The sequence below is a fragment of the Myxine glutinosa genome, chromosome 10, assembly GCF_964187855.1.
Source record: "Myxine glutinosa chromosome 10, kmMyxGlut1.1, whole genome shotgun sequence".
In the NCBI taxonomy this organism is placed as follows: Eukaryota; Metazoa; Chordata; class Myxini; order Myxiniformes; family Myxinidae; genus Myxine; species Myxine glutinosa.
The window spans coordinates 110053782-110081380 of NC_136270.1; the positions used below are offsets into that span (position 1 = coordinate 110053782).

At 43.4% G+C, this 27599-nt stretch overlaps 1 protein-coding gene across 1 annotated transcript in view; it reads right to left on the minus strand.

Moving 5' to 3' along the window:
• The window catches only part of SDK2 (sidekick cell adhesion molecule 2), a 990523-nt gene that overhangs the window by 692839 nt on the left and 270085 nt on the right, over positions 1–27599 (minus strand). Inside the window, exon 2 of the mRNA XM_068126284.2 lies at positions 16176–16335. Within this exon, the coding sequence (XP_067982385.2) occupies positions 16176–16335 (160 nt within the window). The remainder of the gene's footprint in view (positions 1–16175; positions 16336–27599) is intronic.

The following is a 27599-nucleotide window of genomic DNA, read 5'->3' on the forward strand; positions in this document are numbered from 1 at the left end:
ATACAAAAAAAACCAAAAAAAAAACCATCTCTTCCAGTCATATTAATATTTTCAGAATGCTTCTTCAGATAAAAAAATTATTATCATAAGACACGTCTCAGTTGCTTCATTCAATTCCCCGTCAGTGAATGAGCAGCTACATATTAGGACATAAAATGTCAAAGAGATACTAACTGCTGGAGGACTTCCAATGGACAATCCATCTGTTTGAAGCCAGTCATAAATGGACCACTGAATAACACGGGCCTTCAACCCAGGCAGGTTGAGGTTGAAAGAGGAGCACACCATTGGTCAACATCCCTTGGCGTTTTGGATTGACAGCCTATGGCATTATTTGCAAGAGCCTCGGATAATATTTCCCCATGATTTTATAGTTTTGTGAAGCATATGGTCAATCAGCGTGATTCCCTTGTCATCCGAGAAAAATGAGCCAATGTTCTTGCCGGTTGACTGTTGGGTGTAAAAATTATTGAGTGAGTGGTGGTGCATATTTCATGTCCAGTTACCAGATGAGCAATAATGTTGGCTGGATATGCGCTGAACAGTGCGAGTCCGAGACATGATGCCAGCCATTTATTGTCCATCCCGAGAACTGATATTTTGGATGATCTATATGATTGCGATCTTGGACATGCCAAATAAGCTTGGACATGCCCAAGGATAATGGTGAAAATGTTAATTAAATAAAAGAGCAAATACAACATTGGAGCTATTTGGAGGAGTCTGCATAGGGAAGGATGGAGCCATCCATCAGAAGGAACCTGGATCGGATTCAGATTTTGGCTGATACTGCTCTACCCTCAAAGCCAGCCAAGCGAGCCTGACAAAAACAATTCGCATGATTTCTCCTCTCCCATAGACATAGAAAAATAAAGTTTCCACGAAAACCAAGCAAACTTGATCAAGAGATCATAACAATGTCTAAAAATATTCTCACATGACTTAATCAAACTAATAGCCAAATAACCGCTGAGCCAAATGAGCCAAGAAGAAAAAAACATAACCTATTTTAATTGGTACATTACGAGACAAAAAGGTGTCTGGTGTTAGACAGTTATAAGAAACGCCCACTTAAGGTTGTTTCTGCCAAAGGGGGCAATACCACCTATTAGAGCCAAGTGTGTACTTACTTTTTTCCACATGCGAAATTTGCATTTATGTTTATTTAAATTATACAATGGACTACAAAATGTAAATGTTTCATGATATTTGTTATATTATATCACCTTTATCTATCAATATTGTTGAAATGAAGATCAAATAGCTGTATGTTGAAATATGTTGAAAAAGTCAAAACTTTAACATGGGGTGTACTTACTTTTTCACGTGACTGTATATATGCTTGACGATGCTGTAGAATATGAGGGTGCATCTTAACCAAACACAGCAACCATGTGTTTCTAGATTACAATGAGGCTGGCACCATCCTTGCATAAAACAATTTAACACATTGATGATAAATTTCAACAAGATCCACAATTTTATGACAAAATCTGGAATCGTTCTGAAATAACAAACAGATATTTGAAACCTAAAAGCATATAACAACTATACATGCACTTTGTACCGAGGATAAATCTGTGAGTCGAGGGTGCCAAAAATACCCCATTGCTAAAACTCCTTTGTATATATAGCACTTCCAACCATAAAACCTTGCTTTTTATGTGGATTACATTAAGGCTCAAGGAATAGAGCATGATGACAGAGGGTGAAAAGGCAATGTCCTAATAAAGGGGAAATGAATAAACAGTTAGAAACAAGTAAATGAATCAACGAACAGAGAAAAAGAGCAAGGTGTGGGTGGGAATGGGGGTGGTGTGGTGGTGGAGGTGGGGGTGGTGGGCATTAACTCGAAAGTAGGAGGTTGGGCTAAGTAAGGGTAACGAGGGTAGAAAAGACCATGAATATGGATAAGGGATGACATAAGATGGTGCACTTGCTTGAAGTCCTGCAAGGAAGATTGTGATTGAACTGTCTGGGAATGAAGTTACGCAAACCAGATAAAATAGGGACAAAAGCAATGGAGGTGCATGGAAAGCCTGAATTTTTGGTGTTTAACCAGAAGGGGTAGGTGGAGGAGTGTGGGCAAGAACAGAAGAGAGACGGTTAAAAAAAAATTGCGGCCACTGATCTGTCAACAATGTAGAGCAATAGGTCTTGCACTTCAGCCCCATAGCAGGAAATGCTAATAATATTGAAGACCTTGTATGCCAAAGAATCCGGGAAAGACAATGGTGAAGCTGGGGTGCGAGCCCATAACAGCGAACATTGGGCTATGTGGAGAACAGCGACTCCATTAAATTATGGATAAAGGCCTTGTATGTTGTGAGTAGTTCTGATTTTTCAAGGAATGACTTGGGACAACAGAGGATGCCCAGTCAGCAGTTGGCTTTGGAGGCCAACTTTGCTATTTGGTCAGCTGAAGAAATATCATGGCTCCACTGGGAGAGGAGAGGAGACTATTCCATTTATAGCAACACATTGAACACACACACTATTCCTCCAACACATGAGTGGAGGACATTATAAAGCCAGGGGAGAAGGCAACCTTGTACCCCACAGGTAACAAGCTTGGCAAGCCCAGCAGAAAGTCAGACTGTATTGTCAGCCTACTAGATAAGTCCAGGGAGATGGTCCTGGCCTGTTTGAGACTCAATCACTTATATTGATTAAGAGCCTTTTCTTTACTAACAAGGCAACAAACTACATTTTGATAAAAATTCAGTCATTGGAAATGAATCCATGTGAACTGAAATATGAAGACCTTCCATCCAGTTGCTCAGGAAGTGGGTTGCAGCATCCTGCGGCATATTAAGCTACCGGTTTCACCAGTTTGCAATAATCTGAACATTTAAGTTTAAAAATTTACCAAACAAGTAAAAATTATGTGCAGATTAGTTGGATAATATACATATCAGATCTGTCTGTGTCTATCACTTCAACTCTTCCTTTCTGGAAATGAATAAAATGATGATTCGTCTGACGATTTATCATGATAATTTCAATAACACTGACATTCATAACAGCTCTCATAAACACATAAAGATGTTGGAGAAATGTTTGCACAGTTGATTAAGTGAAAATGTTTTTGAATCATGATATGTAATTATTGTCTAAGTTGAGTGTTGTTTTTTCAGTCATAAAAGTATCCGGATGTAATTTTGAAAGTTGGCCTTTTTGGGGGGACTTGAGGTATGGCATGTTTGGGGAGGGGGCGGGAGGAGGGGTATGACAGATCAGCATTAAAATTCAGAACCGATGGTTATGTTGGGATAAATTCAGACAATGGAGGCTTCAAGGGGAATCAAGAACAAACAGCGAAAAAGGTGATTCCAGGAATGTGAACACGAAGACGAGCTGCAATCTTTCAACTTTAATTACAAATCGAAAAACCCGAGACCTTATAAACCCTATATTGGTTTAAATAAACAAAATTAGTCGAGATTTATGATAGATAAAATGATTCATGTGCAGCTAATGAGAAATTGAGTGAATGAAGATGGAAGGAATGGAACTCAACCCACCTAGCAGAGAGTATAGGCGATTAATTATCATTTATAATCATATTGTTATTGTAATGATAATTATGTCGAGGTATTGAGGCTAATGGAGGAAGACAACATTGGGTAATGGAGCAACAGACAACATGGGGAAAAAGGGAAAATAGTGGGACAACAACAAATGAATGCAACACAGAACAAGGAGCGGAACGGCAGGTGAAGGGCAAGAAGAGATTCTCAGAGGGTGTGCAAGACAAATGCAGCAATTAAGCTACTAAAATGTAGTGAGGGGATAAATAAGTGTGATGTATCTGTCACTTTAAAGGAATCATTAGGGTTTGTGGAAGAGCAGAGATTGGTTCTGTTGTGTTGAAGGTGGAAGACGACCGCATACAGTAGGTAAGTGTAGTCAAACTGACTGCTTTAATCATGCACATGTTATCAATGAATATATATATGAATGATCGTTTTGGGGCCATTTTCCCCGCTAGAGCGGGGGTTAGCCTTGCGGGCCCCATGACAATCATGGTTCCCTGTTTGAGGCAATGTTTTTTTGTTTTTTTTATGGCCGGATGCCCTTCCTGACACCAGCCCTTGGTCGCCTCTTATGATGTGCAGGGATACGGTGTACCTATTCTAAACCGGGGTACACACCGGGATCATTCATCCCAGCAAGCTGGTACTCAATTTGCCGACCTCGGAAGGATGACAGGCTGAGTCAACCCCCCTGGCGTTAATTCAGCGATCGACCGGGATTCGAACCCAGGATCCGAGGATCCCAAGCCGGCACCCTAACCGCTAAGCCAACACCAGGCTCATGCACATGATATCAGTTATCTCAAAATGGCTGGGTGACGTAAACCAGTACAGTTGTCAGAAAGTAACAGTGCCTAGCAACCATTATCTCACAGCAATGACATCACATACCAGTCAGTGTGTGGATAAAACCTTTCCTCCCTCCCCTCCGCCCCCCCCCCCCCCCCCCACCCCCTTGGAATGTTCAGGTATGGAAGGAGCATACACATTCTGTCAGGTAACTTGGGCAGGCCTGGACCCGGGCAGGCTGAGGGTGAGGCCCATCCAGTGTAGGCTGCAGCCGGAGCAACAAGAAAGCAAGCATATCCAGTTGTGCAGAAGCTGGTAGGGTGACAAGCATTACTGGCAAAGCAATTACTGGCATTACTGGCAATTTGCATCAAGCAATTTTTCAGGTGTAGCCAAAGGAGCAGGCACATCTGCGCTGGGATCGGAGGGAGCTAGCACCATCCGTAGCCGGCGAATACGCCAAAAGCAGCCATCAGTCAGCTGGAGTGTAGCTCGGCCCAGCGAATGGCTGACCTGAAGGGGTGAGATCCAGAAGGATTGCTGTTGTAATCGCAACAAGCGTGACAGTTTCTGACCGAATCCGAGACATGGATGGTGGGCGTCTTAGCCCTGCGTGCCGTGTCAAAATACTGCTTCATCTTTGGTTGGTGTTTGTCAACAACAGCCTGAGTATTGCCAGAAGGAGCTTGGGCTGTAGAGGGACAAAGCAGATCCAGGGAAAGCTGTAGCTCACAACTGACCATCAGTGATGTCGTTGAGACACCAGTGTTGGAGTGTTGCGTCACCCTGTAATGTAGCAGTGTCTAGATTGAAGCCGTTTGAAAAGTACAGCCCTGGGACCAGGTGTGCTCAGATGCCATTCTTCAGCATTTGATTGAAATGCGGTTCCAGTTGGATATGTCCCCATGGCAGTATTGGCCAGTTTTTCCACCGAACAGGCAGGTGATACAATCCTTTACCATAGCTGGGGTCCTACAGTCATTTACCATAAAAAGGGCTGGGGCAGGGTACATGGGATAAGCAAGATGGACACTTTCGGGGCTTTCACAAAAGAAAACTGAGAATTTGAAGGAAGTGGGTTTGGGTTGGATTAACAGGGGTAGAAAAGAACGTGCTTTTGGATGGGAAAAATATGTCATGGTGGAGAACAGCTGTTCTAAAGACGTGGAGGGAAGAGTGAGATTGAAGAGAGTGTGGGAGTTTGTTCCAGAGGTGGGAAAAAGAGGAATGAAAGAGTGAAGGTGTGCAGTGATTCTTGATTTTGGCAGTTTCACCAGAAGAGGGTTGCAGGCAGATCTTGAGCATCCTGCAGAAATATTGGGGGGACACAGCACAGACTGAGCAGGGGGAGATAGGCCGGACAGGATTCGGTAGAAGAATGAAAGACCACTGACCTGCCTGAGGTGAGAGAATAAAAGACCGTCAAAATCAGCTTCATTGCAGGAGATACCAATGATTATAAAAGCCTTGGTTTCTACAGCGTGAAGCTGGGCTATGTGTGAGGCAGGAGTACCAGCCCAGAGGGGAGAGCAGTGCTCCATCAAACTGCAGATGAAAGCTTTGAACGCAAATGTGGCTTTTTCCCAAGAAATATGATGGAAGATAGTGAGACATAAAGCTTGAGTGACAGAACTTCTTCAAGAGGATTTTTTAGAAAGTAGATGGGAGGGTTTTCCAGATGGTCCTTCCGGAGTGACATCGTGAGAGGGTGAGATTTGTCAGAATTGAAAGACATGTTCCAAGTGTTTGACCAGCTTATGATTTTATCCAGATCTGCAGAGAGTGCTGCCTTCCGATATAAGGATGAGATATGGTACGGCAGAGGATGGAGCCATCAGCAAAAAGATAGATAAGATTTTCCTGAGAGTAGGAGAGATTATTGATGAAGATTAGAAAAAGCGCACAGCCCAGAACACTGTCTTGAGGAACTCCCGCCTGGACAGGACGAGGAGATGACAAAATTCCATTTAGAGCCACATGTTTATGACGATAGGAGAGGGAAACCGCGAGCCATGAGTGGAGATTGCCATTGATATCACAAGAGGAGAGTTTGGTAAGCAGGGTGGAGTGCCAGACCATAATGAAGGCATGAGATATGTCAAGGGAGACAGCTCTGATTTCCTGTTTGGCATTGACAACCTCCATCCATTGTGGAGACAGCAGAAGCAGCATGTCCAGAGTAGAATGACCTGGTCTGAATCCAAATTGATGATCAGAGATCAAGCCATTGGAGAACAGGAAGGATTTGATATCAGAAGTGATGATGGATTCCATGACCTTGCTGATGATTGGGAGCAGGCTGATTGGTCTATAGTTGCTAGGATCTGTTTTTGCACCTTTTTTGTGCAAAGCGGTGATGTTGGCTGATTTCCAAGCAGATGGAAGATGACCTTGAGCAAAAGAGAGGGTGAAGAGAACAGAGAGAGGGAGTGAAAGAGCGGAAGAGCAGGATTTTAGGACCCGTGGGCTGATGCCGTCAGGTCCAGTTGCAGAATCAGAGTCGAGGGTTGACAGAAACTTTTCCACCTTGTCAGGAGGAAAGGACACAGAGTCCAGGAGCAGCTGGGTACAACTGGGTACGGTGGGTACAGAGAGGGATGGGTTTGGGACACAAGATTTAGAGGCAAACACCGAGTTGAGGCATTCAGCTTTTTCACGTGCGGAGTCAGCCGTGTAGCCGTTTGAGGTGAGGGGAGGGATGGAGGGGGAACAAACACCAGAAACAGATTTGACCAGATACCACCAGGATTTGGAAGAGGGAGATAGATAAGAGAGTTCGGTCTTGAGAACGGAGAGATATTGTTTCCTGGCTCTCCTGAGGGTGGACACACACTTGTTTCGGGCTTTGTGAAAGGAAATGAGATTTCCTTCCGTTGGATTTGCTTTCCAGGAGACGAAAGCAAGTTGTTTCTGGGCAACAGCCTCACCACAAGATTCAGTGTACCATGGACAGGAGGAAGGGTAAGACAACTGAAGGCGAGATGGGATAAATCTGTGCATGAGAGAGATCAGTTTACTTTGGAAGAATTCCCAGGAAGAATTGATGTCAGAGGCGGTAGAGATGGGAGACCAGTCCAGATGATTGATGGCTGCTTGAAGACCATGCCAGTTGGCCTGAGTGAAATGCCAGACTCGTCGACGCTGAGGAGGCTCTCTGAGAATGGTCAGAGAGATGTCCACTTTAACAAGCACATGATCAGATGAGCCGATTGGAGCAGAAGAAGAGCAGCAGACATTTTCAGGGAAGTTAGTGATAACCAAGTCCAGAAGAGAAGATGCTCCGTTGACTGAGAGCCGGGTCGGGAAATTGACAGATTGTGTCAATCCCAGTGAGTCACAGAAGTCCTTTGCTGAGGTGCCATGACTGGTGAGAGAGGAACCCACACCCAACCAGGTGGCATGATGACAGTTGAAGTCACCACATATGAGGAAGAGAGAGTTGGGATGAGTGGATAGAAGTTGGTCCATGTTGTCAGACAGTGAAATGTTGATGGAGTCATCACTGTTTGGGGGACGGTTCAGAACACATATGAATAAAAGGTGGGAGCGGAGAGGAAGCCAAAGCCAGAGGTACTCCTGGGGGTGAGGAGGAGAGAGGGCAGTTCAAGGAGAGTGAGGAAGAGAGTTTTTGATAAAGATAGCCACCCCACCACCAGGACGAGGCTCAGGTCTATCATACCGGAGGAGGGAGTAACCAGGAAGAGATATTAAGGAATCAGAGACATCTTGAAGGAGTAAAGTCTCTGTTAAGCAGATCAAGTCTGGATTGTCAGAAGCAACCTGTATGGAGAGATCAGTCAGGTTTGAGCGAAGGCCCCGGATGTTTGAGGTCCATACCGTTAATGAAGAGAGAGGGGGAGCATCGGGTACAGGACAGGGGAGGGGAGGAGTAGGGTAAGATGAAGGATGAGAGGGGGAGGTAGGGAGAGCAGTTGATAGTGTGTCAGAGATTGCAGAAGAGTTCCAAGAAAGGGAAGGATGAGGAGGATGAAAGGTTTGATGGTGAAGGGATGAGGCACAGTGAGGGGTTGTTTGAGGGAGGGCAGAGGAAAGTAGAAGGTTGGGGGGGGGTGGAGGTATGAGATAGAAGGGAGACGAAGTGGGGAGGAGGCAGCTTTGAGGAGGAGGGGGGAGGAGGCAGCTTTGAGGAGGAGGGGGGAGGAGGGAGAATTGGAGAGGAATGGTATGGGGGGAGATTTGAATGGGAGGGGTTGGGGGGAAGTTTTGAAGGGGAGGAGTGAGGGCGGAGTTTATGAGGGGAGGGGCAAGGGGGGAGTTTAGGAGGGAAGGGGCAAGGGGGAAGTTTAGAAGTGGAGGGGCAAGGGGGGAGTTTAGGAGTGTAGGGGCAAGGGGGGGGATTTGGAGGGGAGGGGCAAGGGGGGGATTTGGAGGGGAGGGGCAAGGGGGGAGTTTAGGAGGGGAAGGGCAAGGGGGGAGTTCAGGAGTGTAGGGGCAATGGGGGAGTTTAAGAGTGGAGGGGCAAGGGGGGAGTTTAGGAGTGTAGGTGCAAGGGGGGGGATTTGGATGGGAGGGGCAAGAGGGGAGTTTAGAAAGTGGATGATTAATGAAAGACGAACATTGATAACAAATTGGGTTTGTTGTGATTTTCAAGTTAGCAATCCGATTCAGAACGATGGAGGAGGGATGGAATGAATGTGAATTTAGACCATGTAATGAGGGAGACGTATAAGATATTGAATTTCTTTTTTTTGAAGTGGAATGAGTTGGAGAGGAAATTGAGAAAAGCCTTTTAAATAGGAAGAAAAACAGCGTGTTGTAATATACCACTGAATAAAACACTGAAGGGGAAAGGTTAAACATATTTAAATAATATTTAAACAGAACCGTGAACAATCTTATATGCACAAAATACCAACGGGGGGAGAGCCGAGAGGGACCACCACGAGTCACGTGAACAGGGCAAAAGGTGGATGGCAAGGAGATAATGGGGGCGGGGCGAACAGCACATCTGGACAGAAAATACAGGATGAGACAACAGTACACGTGGAGAAAGGAAAATAAATGTTTTTGGTTTTTTTTTTTTTGGGGGGGGGGGGGGGGATTTAGAACGTTAGACAGAGTATTATGTTCGGGGTAGAAGGGAAAAAACTAAGAGCCAAGCAAAACACGCTTAAGTTAACAAACACCGACGGGGGTACAACTACAAGGCCGCACACGAGGAGCAGAACACGATTAATTAATTACGAGTTACAGGAAATTCAAACCAAAACTAACTATAATCAAACAATAACGCATGGACGATAAAATAACAAGTTGAAATTTGACAAACACACGAATGAAAAAATAACCGCTTTGGATGCCCGGAGAGAACCAGGCCTCAAGGGCGGAAGCTTCAACAACTAGGCCGCGTGGCCGCGTGGCACGAAATACTCGACTATTTTTTACAGGTATGAAAGATTAACACCGATAAATCTTCCGAGGGACACGCAAAAGGTACACAAACGTAATATAAATACAGTTTCGACAAAAATACAAATGTGACAATTACTTAACTTCGAGCGTGCGTGAAGATCGTGGAACAGCTTCGAAAAACCGTGACCGCCCCGACAAGATCTCGCGAGTACTTCGCTTATTTTTCAAGATATTTATGTCACAAGGTTCAGACATACATTGCGGCGGCCATCTTAGATTTTGACGTGGCGACCCAATTTTCAATAGCGTTCATCCTTATGCCTAGATACACCCACAGACCAGATTAGAAGTTAATAGTTCGTTTATTTTTCAAGATATTTCGCTCACAAGGTTCAGACATATATATGGTGGCGGCCATCTTGGATTTTGACGTGGCGACCCAATTTTCAATAGCGTTCATTACTATGCCTAGATACACCCACAGACCAGATTATCAGTTAGTAGTTCGTTTATTTTTCAAAATATTTCACTCACAAGGTTCAGACATACATGGCGGCGGCCATCTTGGATGTTGACGTGGCGACCCAATTTTCAATAGCGTTCTTCCTTATGTGTAGATACACCCACACACCAGATCAGAAGTTAGTCGTTCATTTATTTTTCAAGATATTCCGCTCACAAGGTTTAGCTATGGTGACAGCCATCTTGGATTTTGACGTGGCGACTTAATTTTCAATAGGGTTCTTCCATATGCCTAGTTGCACCCACACACCAAATTAGAATTCGGTCCTTCACTTACTTTTATAAAGGTATTGCAGTGCACGTACGCACGCACGGACGGACGGAAGCACGCACGGACGGACGCACACACGGACGGAGGGTAAAACCATAGTCCCCCTTTCGCTCCGCGGTGCGACGGGGGACAATTAAAGTCACACACACACGCACGTACACAAAAAGCATAAATACCAACTCAAAGGTGCACTTCCTTCCAAAATAATTGTTGATTAGATATGCAATAACGCAGAACAAATTGAATTTCAAATTGGTTGAAAAATTAAATCATACCAATCAATCAAGAAAAATAGCAAGACAGCTTATCACAAGCAAGCATCTGCTCAGGGCACTTATAGTCACTTAACTTGAGCCTGTGTGTCTTGTGGAGTTCTTCACTCCCTCATTCTCCTTGTGTGCACTGAAAAAGTGTTCATATCACTGGCTCGGAACCACCCGGTACCTGTGTACAAATTGCTTTGCTCCACAGGTGTGGAAACTGCTGGAGGCTCTAAGATTAATAAAAATAAACTGTGGGTCAGAGAAACTGTGGGTCTAGACCAGTAGATTTGCACACCTCAAATAATCTGACTGACACACACACACACACGCATGCACACACATACACACACACACTCATATACACACACAAACACACGTGCACACACACACATGCACACACACACACACACACACAAACACGTGCACACACACAAAACACACGCGCACACACAAAACACACACACACACACATGCACACACAATTCACGGAGCGGTATGTGTGTGTTTGTGTGTATGTTTGTCGCGCTACCCCTCCTACAGTTCTGGGCCGATTACATCCAGACTTGCCGCATAGGATCAGCATGACCCCAATTTGTGCACATAGCTATTTTTTTTCCTATCTTTGTCAGTTGTCATGGGATGGGTGTTGGAGGGCGAAGGGTGGAGGGGGTGAGAGGGGGGGTGGGGGGGAGGGAGCAACAAATTATCGAAGTAATATGTATTGTGTAGCGCCACCTCTAGGTGGGAGAGGGTATTACAAGTCCCCACACTTTCAGTATTCCTGTCCCCACATTTTCCAGTGCAGCGAGGTGTTTTGAATTATGCAGCAAGAGGTATTTTGGAGAGGCATACTGAATTACACGTTTGAATGAGGATAATAACATAACCACCCTGGCCGCTCCCCGAGGGAGCGGGTCCTTCTCGTATAATATAATTTGAAAGCTTGGTGTAAATTATGGTAATTTCATAACATCCCATATTCAACTTTATTTAAATTGTAAACCTCAAAACATAGTTCCCTTATAAACCTTGAAAAACCTTACAACCTTTAAACAATTGACTGGTTTCCTGACTGCACGGATCATCAGCTGGGTACCATTCTTCCTTAAGGTTTCGATCCTTTCAGCCTAGGGCCTCTCGAAACAGCGGGTCCACAACCTTGGCCATGATTCCACCTTCTGAGACCCATGGAGATAGCAACCAACGACACACTCATACAAACACATGTGGATGTGAGAGGTGGGGACATATGCAGAGTACGAACAGACTTGGACTGACAAAAATACCTTCTGTACAAAAGGAGCACTTGCTAATGGAAAGGAAGATCCTGTATTGGCAACAACAGACGAGGAGAGATCATGAAGCAATTGACCGAATGAGATAAGGAAGATCCATACAAGTGCATTTTAGAGTCCCAAATGGGTTAAAGTTGCAATGGGTGTCGGAGATGTACAGTTTTGAATAAGAAACCTTCTTCAATGGAATAAATCACAAAAGGGCCTAATTATGCCACACTTTGCCGGTACGTGAGCTCTCGGGATACTCAGGATGATGAGAGGTTCGAGAGAGGGGCGGGAATGCCAGAAAAAGAGTGAGAGGATTTTAAAAGAGCAACGTCTTCCCCCTCCTCCATTGCTCTGAGGATGCTGCAACATTCACTCTACCCATGAATAGCTTGCAAAAACCACGAAGGGCAATCAAACAAATGACAGGTCATGACAGTCCCAGGCCTCAGGCTGCCCGGCACTTCAGCTCTTCTTGCGTGCCAGTAATGCGTGCCCGGCCATCTGCTGTGCCCGTATGTCCTTTGCCGGACACGTGTGCATGGTTTCCTCCTTCAACCCTCCCCGTTTGCTTTCTTCTCCATCTCCCGAACGGCATTGTGGAAATGCTACGCTACACTAATATGTCCACCATTAAATCAACACTAGCTAGGCCTATACGGTCATCACAAGACAAGACAATACCACAAAGCGCACACGTCGAGACGTACTGCATCTCTTAGTTTGCAATCATTGTCGAAGAGTAAAATAAACCACAGTCAATGCTTCAAGTGATTTTGCAATGTGATCAGCAAACTTCCCAGTAGGCATTGCTGCACGCCTGTATAAGCACTCCGGTGACTGTATAGCCAGCTGTCGTCTTTCGGATCAAACCGACTGCATTCCTGCCCTTCCCACCACATTTCTCCAGTAGATCTCTCATTCCAACGCCCACCCAAACCCTCAACAACAAATGGCCTGTGTCACCCTCGATCCTCCCTCCTGCATTTAGCTTCTTGGAACCTCAGCGTAGGCTTCCTTCGCGATCAGGAACACTGTAATTACACAGGCTGCCTTGTTACAAAGTACAAATCCATGACATCTTCCAGAAAAGGCCTGCGGACTGGGCCTCCAACAGACCTTTGCAATGGCTTCCCTCCCACGCTCCCTGTCCTCAGGTTAAGGGAGAAACAATTAGAGAATGTGTTTGTATGTTCAGCTCACCGGCCTAAGGATCTCAAACTTACCTTTGTGAGCAAATACTAAATTTGGACTGCCCATCTTGGAAAAAGTCAATTTATATCTGTAGTTTACACTCAATAATTTAAAACAATTATTCAACTGATTTATTAGGTCGTCTCATCTCGATTCTCGAAGAGATGAGAACATAAAATGGGTTGTGATGTCCGGATGTCTGTCCGTCCGTCCATCCGTCTGTTACCTTTTTGCTATTTTTGCTACCTCTCCCTTATCTCGCGGGCTGATTGCTCTGAAACTTGACACACAAATACGAGATAGTAGTCCGCACAATCTCTCTGGCTTTGACTTTTCGATTTCGTATATCATGGGGGGGTGCCAGGGGGGTCCCCCCAAATCATCAGTGGTCAACCTACAACCTCAAGAGATTAGTCAGGCCACTCGAGGCTATTTTTTACATTTCTCTGCATTAAAAGTGTTGAAAACGCTGGTTGAAAGGAACAATTTCTGCATAGATTCAAGCTCTGTTTTCATGACTGAAACAGGAATTCAAGGGACAACACAAGTTTTCTTCAATCCAAACATGACCAGCTTCAGGGAAAACCATTTCTTGACGTCATAGTTAGGTTCACTCTCTTTGAAAAATATAAATGGACAGCACAGTCTCCTAGAGACTTGGATTAACTACGACTACTCCTACAGTACTACCTGGCCACAGTAAGTCTCACCTTCTTGTGGGGATTCGGGTAAACATTCTTGGCCCAGGTCTTTGATGAACCGGGCGACTGACTAGGTCTGATAGTCAACTGAAGGTGATGCGAGTCTAATTTTGTGATTTGTTCAGGTTACCTGTGTCTGACTCGTTTCAATATATTGATAACTTCTGTGCTGCTTCGCTCTCACTCCCCTCGCTATGAGCCCCCATTGGATTTAGTCCGAAACGGGGTCTTATGAATTGGGTCTCGTCCATGTGTCCGTGCATCAGTACGTCTGTCCGCAACCATATCTCGGACATGGTTGAACCGATTTTGTTCATTCTGGGCACAAATACAACACATGAAGAAATACATATGCGCATTATTTTGTTTCACGATGCGATCATTTTTTGGCCGATTTGCGGCCATTTTAGTTGTAAAATAAACCCGATATTGAACGTGTCTTCAACCATTTCTCGGACAGGCATTTACCAACCTTGTTCAAGCTTGGCACACAGATAATAAATGATGGCTTACATATGCACGTCATTTTGTTTCGTGATCAGATCCAAGATGGCCGACTGGTGGCCATTTTGTTACTTAAACATGTCCCGAACCATTCGTTGAACATGCATGGTCCACTTTTGTTCAAACTTTGCACAAAGACAATACCTGAGAGTGTACATATGCAAAAATGGCCAACTTGTAATCCCACCAAAGACTGGTGGTCTTTAACTCCATACAGCAAAATTATTAAAACCACGGGGGCTACGACATTTTATATCTTTCTCCTCGTTCCACTTGCAATTGCAATTAGAGCTTCCTTGGAATGTTTTTCTCCAAAAAAGGCATTCGTAAAGTGTGAAATAGAAAAGCATCTTATTTACGCAAACTATCTTCTTCTTCTTCCTCTCTTTCTTCTTCTTCTTCTTCTTCTTCTGTAATCACAACAATTATTCCCACGTTCTTGTGTGGTTGAAATCTCCATGATGCTGGCGATAGCTCACCTACCCTCAACGAAGGACATCATGGGGATCTTTAATGTCCACTACCTAATGGTGGCAGATGAGACGACCCAGTTTAACGTCCATCCGAGGGACGGCACACACAATGATGAATCACCCTTTCTGTGAAAAACCGGGATTCAACGTTATAGCTGGGACGGGATGCGTACCCAGGCTGGACACCTTAGTAACTTTGTAACTCGAGTAAAGAGTGCGAGTATATTGAACCTTTTTTTTTAAATTCAAATTATTTTGGATAAGTGATACGATAAAACACACATACGTATATATATACACACACACACACACACACACACACACACACACACACACACACACACACACACACACACACACCTACACACACACACACTCACATAGACTTCTACACACACACACACACACACACACACACACACACACACACACTCACATATACTTACATATACTTACACACACACACACACACCCACACTCACACATACACACACACACACACACACACACACACACACACACACACACACACGACAACTGTGTTTTTTATATACAGTACATATTCTCGATTATTTTGGTGCTGAAAACTTGAGATCAGCGTAAATGACGCAGGTTGACATTTTACTATTATTTGCCTGTAACTTTGCTCACAACATTAGGTGTGCCTTATCAAATCTTTCGTACACAATAACGCTTCAATATAGAAAATAAAAATAGTTTAACACTGTTTTTACCTCTTATTAATTTCCTTATGTACAGGTGCCAGACAGTTGCGTTCAAATGCTGACTCAACAATGAGCTGCTTGTTGTGTTCAATCCCAGGTGGATCGGAATCGACTACAAAGTGCTGCTGTCAGCAGGGGGCGCTGCATCTCGGAGCATAGCATCGTGTGGTCAACGACAAAGCCAGCTGTCGCCCTTACATTTGGTCGTATTCCTTTAAGATTACCCAACAGCAGGCCATCATATACCTGCACGCTGAAATAAATAGCAAATTGCCTCCTTGTCTCGCTTACTACCTGCGAGAAGCTACAGTGGGAAAAATGGGGGTGAAACACAGGTGTGGTGGTCCGATCGGCCTCTTGTCGAGGGGAAATTTCGTTTTGTTTCGCCGTTCAAACCAATGAGTAGAATTCCGACATTCCTTTGACACTGAACGCTCTTGAATAATTGTCGAGAAACAAAAAGACAGCTCAGGTAACAACAGCTGAGCCGAGGCCACATGTCACACATCGTTCTTAAAGAGACAGCAACCTGAGCGCTCACCTGTTCTCGGTGGAAAAAGGGGCAACTTCAGCGTCATTGAAGAGCCAGCGGAATTCAAGGGGCCAGCTGCCCTCGGCGAGACATGTCAGCACCAGGCGGTTGCCTTCCAGGTGAAGCTGCGAATGCGGTGGTTCACGCTTGAAGAACGGAGGAACAGCATCTGTGAAGACACATGCAGACAACAGCTCTTACATTTGATGGATTAACATGACCACCAAAAGTTGAGAGGGCCTTAAAACGTTTGGATTAGAAAAACAAACGGCGAAATAGAAAGCAGCATCTGAAAAGGCAAAGCCCATCCACGTCCGTTTGTATTCGGACGTCTTCTTTTTATTACGTACGCTCAAAATAACCGTCCTTTAGATTCACCTTTAGATTCACCATTAGATTCAAAATAACCGTTCACCTTTAGATCTACAACAAAATAATCAACTCCTACCTTTTGATTAGTGAACCAATTCAGTGATCCGATATGCAAATTCTTAAAATTTCAGGTCAATTGGATGAAAATTGACGATCTATACAACCTCGACCTTTGACCTTTTGATCTAAAAAAAACAATTGACTCCTACCTTTTGATTGGTGAACCAATTAAGTGACCCGATATGCAAATTCTTAAAATTTCAGGTCAATCGGATGAAAATTGACAATCGTATACAACCTTGACCTTTGACCTTTTGATATAAAAAAAACAATTGACCCCCACCTTTTGATTGGTGAACCCATTCAGTGATCCGATATGCAAATTCTTAAAATATGCAAATTCTTAAAATATCAGGTCAATTGGATGAAAATTGCTGATCGTATACAACTTTGACCTTTTGATCTAAAAAAAACAATTGACTCCCACCTTTTGATTGGTGAACCAATTCAGTGATCCGATATGCAAATTCTTAAAATTTCAGGTCAATTGGATGAAAATTGACGATCTATACAACCTCGACCTTTGACCTTTTGATCTAAAAAAAACAATTGACTCCTAACTTTTGATTGGTGAACCAATTAAGTGACCCGATATGCAAATTCTTAAAATTTCAGGTCAATGGGATGAAAATTGACAATCGTATACAACCTTGACCTTTTGATATAAAAAAAATTCTTAAATGCAAATTTCTTAAACATATATGCAAATTCTTAAAATATCAGGTCAATTGGATGAAAATTGACGATCGTATACAACTTTGACCTTTTGATCTAAAAAAAACAATTAACTCCCACCTTTTGATTGGTGAACCCATTCAGTGATCTGATATGCAAATTCTTAAAATATGCAAATTCTTAAAATATCAGGTCAATTGGATGAAAATTGACGATCGTATACAACCTTGACCTTTTGATCTAAAAAAAACAATTGACTCCCACATTTTGATTGGTGAACCAATTCAGTGACCCGATATGCAAATTCTTAAAATTTCAGGTCAATTGGATGAATATTGATGATCTAATACAACCTTGACCTTTGACCTTTCGATATTAAAAAAATTTACTTGTAGCTTTTGATTGGGGAAGCAATTAAGTGACCCAATATGCAAATTCTGAAAATTTCAGGTCAATATGATGAAAATTGACGATTTTATGTGACGCTGACCTTTTGACCAAATTATTAAGTTGACTTCTCCATATTCTCATAATAAAGCTTTGGTGAAAATTTGATGACAATAGCTCAAATGGTAAACAAGTTAGGGCCAAGACAGGCAGACATGCACACAGACAGACAGACAGACAGACAGACAGACACACATAATTGATTGCAAAACCTGTCTCCTGCTGTGCAGGAGATGGGCTAACTATTGAAAAAGGACACTTGATGTAAATTATTGTGGGAGAATATTAAAAATGCAGTCTCTTTCTATTTATTTTATCTTTCTTTTTGTTCCGCAGCATCACAAACTTTTCCTCGTTCCAAAAAAGCTCACAGTGATTTATAACCAAAAAAAGTTTGTTCTTTTGATCACAACCACTCTAAATCAACCACCTACATTTTTTTTTCCCCATAAATATTTTCCTCTCCCCAGGTGCTTCATCTCACCTTGAACAAATATTATTTCAATTCTTCCTTTCTTTTGATCATGATTTAACAACGCGCATGTGAAAAGCTCGATTGCACGCTAAACCTCAAATCACCAGGAATATAAAAAAGAACAAAAAATGTATGAGCCTTTGAGCCAACATATATCAGGAAAAGTTTGCTCAAACACACAAACAAACAAACAAACACACACACACACACACACACACACACACACCAGGTTAGGATGTATTGCCAGTCAGCTCCACACTACGGCAGGTGAAAAGCGTAGTGATAAAAGAGAGAAATAGCAATTGTTTTTTTTTTTAATTACTCAAATTATAATCCATTCACGTAAAGGACGTCAATGCAAGATCTCGCATCAGACACATATGGACATTGAAAAATAAATTGGAACAAGCATCGATGAGACTAGGGTCAGGTAAAGCAAAGGGTTTGTATTTGAATCAAAGAGACAAAACCACAATGGAAACAGCCATTTAATTAGATGGGCCAAAACACAATTTTTTGTTCTCAGTTTCAACCTCTGGTCTGACCCTTTCACCATAATTGAGTAACCAGATACTCAGAAAGCAATTACCGTAGAATTATACTCAAATTGCAATATTTGAAAGAGATGAGAACAGCAGTTACAGCATCCATGTGCCATTATGTTCTTGGATACGAAAATGTGTTTTAAAACAAAATCTCCATGAAATTGCTCATTTATCATTCTTTCTTTAAAATTCGTCAATTATTTTTGAACAAAAAAGTGAATCTGGTGTGTGTGTGTGTGTGTGTGTGTGTGTGTGTGTGTGTGTGTGTGTGTGTGTGTGTGTGTGTGTGTGTGTGTGTGTGTGTGTGTGTGTGTGTATGTATGTCTGTCTTTAGGATTACCATAATCGATGTAACAGACATTTTGTAATTGAAGTTTTTATTCCTTGACATTTCTATTGAAATCTATATAATAATAGCGTGAGGACTCGACTTTGTTATCCCTTTTACCCCGCACCCAGTGACCCGATGCCCACGGCACTAATGGATTTACGATCTACGAACCGCGCTCTTTGTTTATCACGTACAGCCATACTCGAAAAATCTGAATTAGCCGACGTTGGGGCCCAAAATAATCCGATTAACTGCCGATACGACGCCATCTTACGACGCCATCGTATTGGCGTCTGCTGGGCGAAGGCGAAGCGAGCCGTCCACTGATTGGACAGTCGAAGGCGACAGCAAGCCGTCCACTGAGTGGACAATCCCAGAGTGGTGCTATGCCGATTCCTATTACGAATCCATTCATTTTTCAAAAGTATATCGTAGCGTTGTCATTTAAATAGATTGCAATAAATACGTTGTTCATATACGCACTCTTCATTCTCATCTTTCTTCCTAACTCTTACTCGGACAAGCAAATCCCCTATGCCATCCATAATGGTACACTCTATCCATACACCACATCCTCCCTTCCGTGGATGTTCCACGGGTTTCAGCTAGTGATAAATAAATGTATAGTTGGGTTTGGTGGAGTTTTTGTGTTGCGATTGGTTAGACGTGCGTTCAAATTTCCCAAGCCTGGTGGGAAAGCGTGGATGAAAAACAAGGCGGTCAATTCCATTGCTTGCAAAGGTGCAATGGAGGCACAATCCACTTCACGGGATAGTGCTCGGCCCTGCTATAAGGCACATAACTGATGACTAATTAATATTTAAGTAAACATTGCAGTGTTTCTGTTTTTTACCCCAAGCACACAAAGCAAAAAACGGGGTTAAGCAATCGGTTCACTGCTGTCTGTCTACAAAGATCAGTTGATGATTGAGCAACAACTCAATTTCAATTGAACGTTATATTTTGAATACGAATCAGAACATGAATCAGCAAGCAAACCTGTAGTTTTACCGCAAATTAGCTCCAAATCTCATTAAATTACACACCGGTCTGGCAGTCAAACAAAATTTAAAATCATTCCAAACAGGAAACCTACTGTTTTTAAGGACGTCATAAAGAACACAAACAACAGGCACAAATAACTAATAAAATGTTTTTTTTTAAATAAGGTGGTGTAAAAGGCTCTGCATCAATGGCAGTAAAGTTAAGATATTTTTCAATGTCCTTTTAAAATGTTTATTTTATTCAAATTTCATTACATTCTTGAACATTGTAGAACACAAATCGCCTTTTCCACATTTTCAAAACCCTTCAGTTTAGCAGGACTTGGATAAAATATTACAGCATTTTACATCATGAATCACAACCAATCAAATTTGTCGTTGACAGACCCCGCTTTGTCCTTGTTTCTCAAGACTACGTGGGGTAATGTATCTATGAACATTCTCGTTACATCGTACACTGAAGGTGGACGGCTGATATATTTTCATCCCCATTTCTGTCTGTCTGTCAGTCTGTCTGCTTGTCTGTGAGCAGGATATATTTTAATTACCCATGCCAGAGAGGGTATTGCATTTGGGTCAGTTTGTTTGTTTGTCTGTCTTGTTGTCTGTCTGTTTGTCTGTCTGCACAGATGTGAGTTTGCTTTTCTCTGCAACTGTTGGTCCGACTGACACAAAATATTCACCTTAGGAGCGCCTCCTCCTGTAGGTTTTTTAAATGATAATTATGACGTCATAGCTCAAGTAGTACGGGCGCCATCTTGGAAAAACTGAAAACCTTTGCACCTCTATATCTCTGAAACAGCTCCATGGAAAAAAATTGAAACAAGGCTCATTGTCAAGTACTCCCAATGTACAAATGTCCCAATGTATTGTCAATTGTCAAGTACAATAAGATATGTAAATGATGATGTCATGAGTGCCTTCATTATGACGTCATAATTAGACAAGTAGAATGCTTGATCCGATCAGTTTGAAATTTGAGCGTGATCTACACAAAAATTGTGTGGGAGAATTAAATTTGTGACGTAATCAGTCACGTGGTTTGCCAGCCATATTGGATTGAACGTAAATCTACGTTGTCAATAAATCACACAAACACAGCAGGTAATAAACACCACACAAAATACACCACACAACCACATCCTGGCGAGGGTCTGCAATCTCTGATTGCTATTTCTTGTTTTTTGAGTGATTCTTCAATATCGAGAGATTGGGTCAAAAACTATATACAGCATGATGTTTCAAAAAGTGTTGGATGGATTATGACAAAACTTGGTGGATGGGTTAGGTAGGTGATAGGAACAAGCCGATTAGACTTTTAGTTCAGCAGGAACGAATTTCAGGGGAGCTTATGCGATGGGGCGTCGTCTGTCCATCAGTACATCCATCCATCCGTAAACACTTGAAACTTCTTCTCCAAAGCCGCTGAAGGGATTGTGACCAAACTTTGGCACAAATGATATTTGTTGTGTTGTGACCAAAGTTTGTTCACGGCATTAAAAAAAAATCTGGATCTAAGGGGGTTTACCGGGGGACAAAGTGGATCCAGGATTGACCCCCAAAAATAGGAATTTCCTTTTTATTCTCAGAACCACATGCACTATTTCGATGAAACTTCACCATAACCTTCATCACCAGTGATGTACCAAAGTTTGATCACGGCATTAAAATATATATATCTGCCCCTTTAGGGGTCTACCGGGGGGGGGCGTTGCCCCCCAAAATAAGTATTTGCTTTCTTCACAGAAACTACACATACAATTCCGATGAAACTTGACCACAACCTTCATCACCTGTGATGTTCCAGGTTTGTTCACGGAATTTAAAAAAAATGTGCCCCTTTGGAAGTCTATGGAGGGGGGGGGGGACGTTCCCCCCCCAAAATAGGTATTGGTTCACGAGTTATCAAACAGAGTGACCACTATATTCGTCATGGGTGTGTGTCTGTCTGTCTGTCCGCAGCATAACTACCTGATGATATCATCCGATCTTGATGAAACTTGGGTGGGAGATTGATATCACGATATAGTTGTGTCCTGCATAGAGTGGGCGTATTGCGCCCATTGTGGGCGGAGCCACGCCCGAAAAAGATGTCTTTTTATGGGGTAATCGGGTTCAAGCCACATCTTCTCCGAGGGGTTTGGTGAAATCTGACAGAGGTTTCGGTATTTGGTTAGGCCAATGTCATGTGTCTAGCCCCACGGAGCTCGATTTATCATTTTCGCCCCAAGGTCACAAGGTCACGAAATTTAGAAAAGTCGATTTTTGATGGTTTTATTACAACTAGGGCATTGCCCGTACGTGGGTGCCCGTTCCTTGCCAAAAAAAAAAAAAAACGCTACCCGTACGCTCTACCCCGCCCGTACGCCCGTAAACAAAAAATAACAACGCTCTTCGCTTCCGCCCTTCGCTCTGACTGAATTGGGAGAAATAATGCGCATAAGAAATCGAATTACGTACCGTAATGGCGGTCAGCTCGTAACGCGCACACTGTCCGGAAGTTCGCATATCGCATATCTATCTATCTATCTATTAATGCCCATTTATTCAATTATCGCCAACGTATTTTGGCTTTTTGCAATTTAATCGCAAGGAAAAGTAGAAAGAGAAGAGGGAAAAAAAGAAAAGCCTTGCCTTGCTGCAAACAGCTGCTGCAAACAACAACAACATGGAAGGCTGCACTGTCCGGAAGTTGGCATATCGCAGTTACGATTATTTTAGTGTTAATGGCCAATTATTCAATTAGCGCCAACGTATTTTGGCTGTTTGCAATTTAATCGCAAGGAAAAGTAGAAAGAGAAGAGGGAAAAAAAGAAAAGCCTTGCATTAACGCATTAACGCTTGCATTGCATTAACGGTTCGGCACACGTGATAGCTCGCTGCTCTCTGATTGGTTGAAGCGTTTTTTGGACATAGCTCGGTAGGTACTTGTCCGATTAATTACAAACCTTGAAAAGGCACATCCTCGGGTCCCCAGCAATATACCTGGCAAGTTTCAAGTATATCGGACCCGTGGTTGTCGAGAAACAGCGGTCACAGACAAACACACAGACACACAGACACACAGACACACAGACACACAGACAGACACACAGAGATTGCTGGAATTATAGATAGATGTTCGCTTCCTGATAGGGTGAAATGTCATACATGATCTTATATTATCACATACATCATGAAATACAAGTTTTCCAACAAATTTAAGAATCTTCGACCTTTGACCTGTGAAGGTCACAAAGGTCAAATTATCAAAGTTGTCGGAATCGACCCGAATTTCCGGTATTGTGTAGCTAACTTACCTGATAACTGATTATACATTATTTTCTATCTCATTTCAAGGTCAGTAACCTTCGTTTTGACATTTCCAGGCCAGCACCACACACAATTACATACAGCTGGCTCTAAAAGGCCTGTGCACACAGCGCATTGGGGCCCTTTGTAAATAGGCATGTACACCACATGTCGGGGGCCGACACCTGCCACGTGGGCCCCCGACCCCCAAGTCCAGGCCTGTTTCGGTTATAGTCCGTCCTTTGTCATTGAATACCGCTCGCTCGTGAACCATCGTCGTCTCCTGACTTGTTTTCTTCTTTGTTTGCTTAAAGTCTTTTGATTATGTTTGTACGATTCCACATGCTGCGCTGTCTTCTAGCAACCAATGAAATTGGTTTCAAATACCTTTAGTCAATGTAGTTTATTGTTTATTCTACCAGGTAAGCGCCAGGGGTATTGCCCCTATTTTTTATTGTACTGGGTGCAAGACTTGTTCAGGAACTGTTACACAAATAATGAGTGCACGCACAGACACACACACACATACACACGATACAAGACCAGACTCAAGTGAAGGCAAACACAGGCGGTGCCTTCGTGTAAGTGTACGTAATTTCCCTGAGAACTCTGGGTGCCATCAACCTTGTACTTTCACTTTTATCTCCTCAGTCAGTAGGAAAATTAAGAAGACATGCCCTCTGCCCCCAAACCTCACCCCACCCTCATGGGATCTCAATCCATGGGGGTTATCCTTCCATGTCCCGTCCTCTAAGTCCTGATTTTCAAATGAGGAAGCAGCACATCCCATCATTAACATATTTGGTATAACCCAATCAATGTCAAAATTAGAGCACTTCCCGAGAAGATGCCCGAACCGCAATGCCACCTTCTAGGTTTCTTTTACCAAATTTGTTTTATAAGATTATAGTTGGCAATAAAGGCAAAACATTATCAGCAAAAACTTGCGCAGAGTGTTAAGTGCAACGATCTTCTGCCATTAGGAAATGGTAGGGCCGAGTCGAGGAGGCTGATCAGTGAATTTTAACAACACCTCAGGAGTCAGAGATGACAGGTTGCCCATGTAAATGGAAACAGCTCCAGAGCATACATGAGCCCAGAGGCAGGTAACCTAATGCTCATTAGCTTCGGCTTTCAGGAAATAATGCACATCACCTTATCCCACGTGTGTCATCATGCACAGGCATGCTCTGCGCTAGGTAAAATTAGGCCACATCAGCATTCATGATTTGTATGCTATTTAGCCAATTTAGAAGTACACCGGAAATGCACGTGCTTCAAAGTGCCAAAAGGTGTTATGATCGAAGAGCTTGGCATGGAACCACCATCGTTCCCACTCAATTGAAGGACTAAGTGCTCTGTGTGTCAAAACCAACAATTATGTTATTATCCCTTGAATTCCTAAAAGGATTTGTTGGAAGACTTCAGAAATTGATAGCAGACTTCAGAATGTTGGCCTTCATTGTCCCCTTTTATCGAGATGGTATACCACACTACCACAGCAATGTTACATTTACAGAAGATGTCCTTTGAAATTCCTAAAGGTGCTTGATGTGGCAAATTTGGCTTTTTGACTCAAAAAGATAAATGAAAAGCACATGTTTTGGAACATTAAGAATCAAAATGAAGTTAACGCTCGGAGAGAAAAAAAAGAAGGAATAATTAAAAACTACAAAAAAATCGACTGTGTCGCCAATATAATAAGGTTCGTTTTTCAATCCGATATGGCTGCCAAACCGTGTGACCTATGATGTCATAAATTTAATATTTCAATACAAATGGGCCATAGATCATGTGCGTGCAATTTCAGATTTTTAGGAAAAGGAATTCGATTAATACATTTTTGGCTGGTATACCACTTCACCTATGATATCATTATCATGTTTTGTCCCCTATTGGGAGTACTTGGCAACGCGCCAAGTTTCAAATTTTTCCATTCAGCGGCTTCCGACAACTAATTTTTTAATTATTTACTTTTAATCCAAGATAGCTGCCATACCACGTGACCTATGACGTCATAATTACCATAAAAACATTATGCATGGGTGTCACTCCTAGCCTGAAAGTTTCGTCTCAATCGGACATATGGTTACTGAGAAAAAACGAGGTTTAGCCTGTACGGACGGACGGACGTACGGACGGACAACCCAAAAACATAATGACTCCGGCGACTTCATCGGCGGAGGCATTAAAAATAAATAACACAAAAAAAGGATTATTAATGGCTGAGTTGCATCTCCACCTGTGATGGAATAAAAAAAATTAATTGCACAAAATACATTGCACAGATGATGATTGATGAAGTAAATTGTGCAAAAGAGTCTGCGTTTAACAACCAAGCTGCCCTTTTGTAGATTGAATAATGCATATCCTCGGCTGTTACTCCCCCACAATGACTTCATTTTTAATGGATCCAATTATTCCCACCTTCTTGTTGGGTAGGCTAAAAAGGACTTGCTCAAAATGGCTGGCCAGGCCTGACGTTTGACTGAAGGTGGATATTCCATTATTTGGTAAATTGTTCAGACAACTCGTCTAATCATCGCAAAGGAAACAGTGGGATATTTTAACTTCCACCAACAAAGTATCTCCCTCGATGGAGCTGATTCTGAGGGGTATCACTCTCTCACTGTAGGCAGGTTGGTGGTCTTTCTGTCTTCGTCCGACTACTCTCCGGCCTAGCACCCCCTACTCTGTCTGTCCTCTGTCCCACAAATAGTCCTACAGGTCACACAAGATCTGCCAGCATCCCTCTTATGGTTAAACTGACAAAATCAAGACTCTCTGCTCACCTTCACTCCTTCATTCCTCTTTTCTCCCACCTCTGGAACAAACTCCCTCTCTCTCTTCAATCCCTCTCCTCCCTCCAAGTCTTCAAAATAGCTGTTCACCACTATATCATATCTTCCCCCATCCAAAACCTTGATCTTTCCCACCCCCGTTAATACACCCCAAACCCACCTCCTTCAAATTGCCTGTTTTCTTTCCTGAAATTCCCTGTAGTGGCCATGTTGTTTATCCCGTGTATCCTGTGTACCTCCAGCCGCTCTCCCTTGCACCTACTTCCTGATGTCCCTGTTCCCTACTGGTGGTGTGCTTCCCTCTCTCACCCCCTCTTGTCTCCTGCTCCCTTTGTTATATGTTATATGTGTTAGCTCCGAAAGGTGCCTCAACTTAGTACACAAAAAACAAAAAACTTGGACTCGATTGAATGGCAGCAGATGGAATCACTGGTGTAATTTACATCTGACGGACAGTACTGTGATGCAACATCTTCCTTCTGAAACACCGACCCAAAATTTTAAGTCGGGTGGGGAATCAAACACAGCTCAAAGGCAAGTGCACTCCGTCCTCAACATCCAGTCCGAACATGATATATTAACTCGGAAGAGTGCCCGTCCCAAGTGACCGGAAGATCAAGCCAAGGTATTGTTGCGAATATGGAATTTGACCTCCATATCCGCTTGTAAATATTCCCCTATCTTCTCCGATACTCCCCAACTCTCCCCTTACCCCATTCCCTAGTCCCATTGTCTGTAAACAACACCCATTAGAGCCGATCTTCCCCTTCATTCCCCCATTAAATGTCGTGCCCAGGTCCCCCGCACCACACGTAGACAATTATAGGACATCTTGCTAGTTATTCTTAATCTATGTCAGTTAAGGACTTGTTTCCATTAATTATGACTCTTCGTTGCACCAGAATGTGATGATATGGCACCAGTAGGAGTTTAGGACCTTCCCATACCTCCCCGCATCTCTTCCCATCATCTCAAGCTCCAACAACAACCACAACAACAGCGGCTATGCGTCCTCACTCCGGCTCGGTTGGCCGCCATTGAACATGTGCTCGACGGGGTTACCCAGAAGGGGGCTCCCTGTCGGCCCCTCGTCAAGGGCGGAGCCGGTAACCCCCGCACCCAATGAGAAGCCATGGGCCGATGCCATATGGGGCGGAGCTAACGAGCGAGGGCGTGACTCCCCGCCGGATATACGCGGCCCCGCGCCGGACGTGACGTCAGATGCGCCCCGAGCTTGGAAGGACAAGACGCCACCCTCCCGAGCGCTGAGCGACCTCCCCGGCATCTCCACCAAAGTCGCGACCCACGAGCGCTGAGCGACCTCCCCGCATCTGCTGGACACCACCGTACGTGATTCTGTCCCTGAGCCAGGTGCACCTGAGCCATCGACTGCCGCTTTCCTGGCCATCAAACCCCGTGTGAGTGAGCCTTG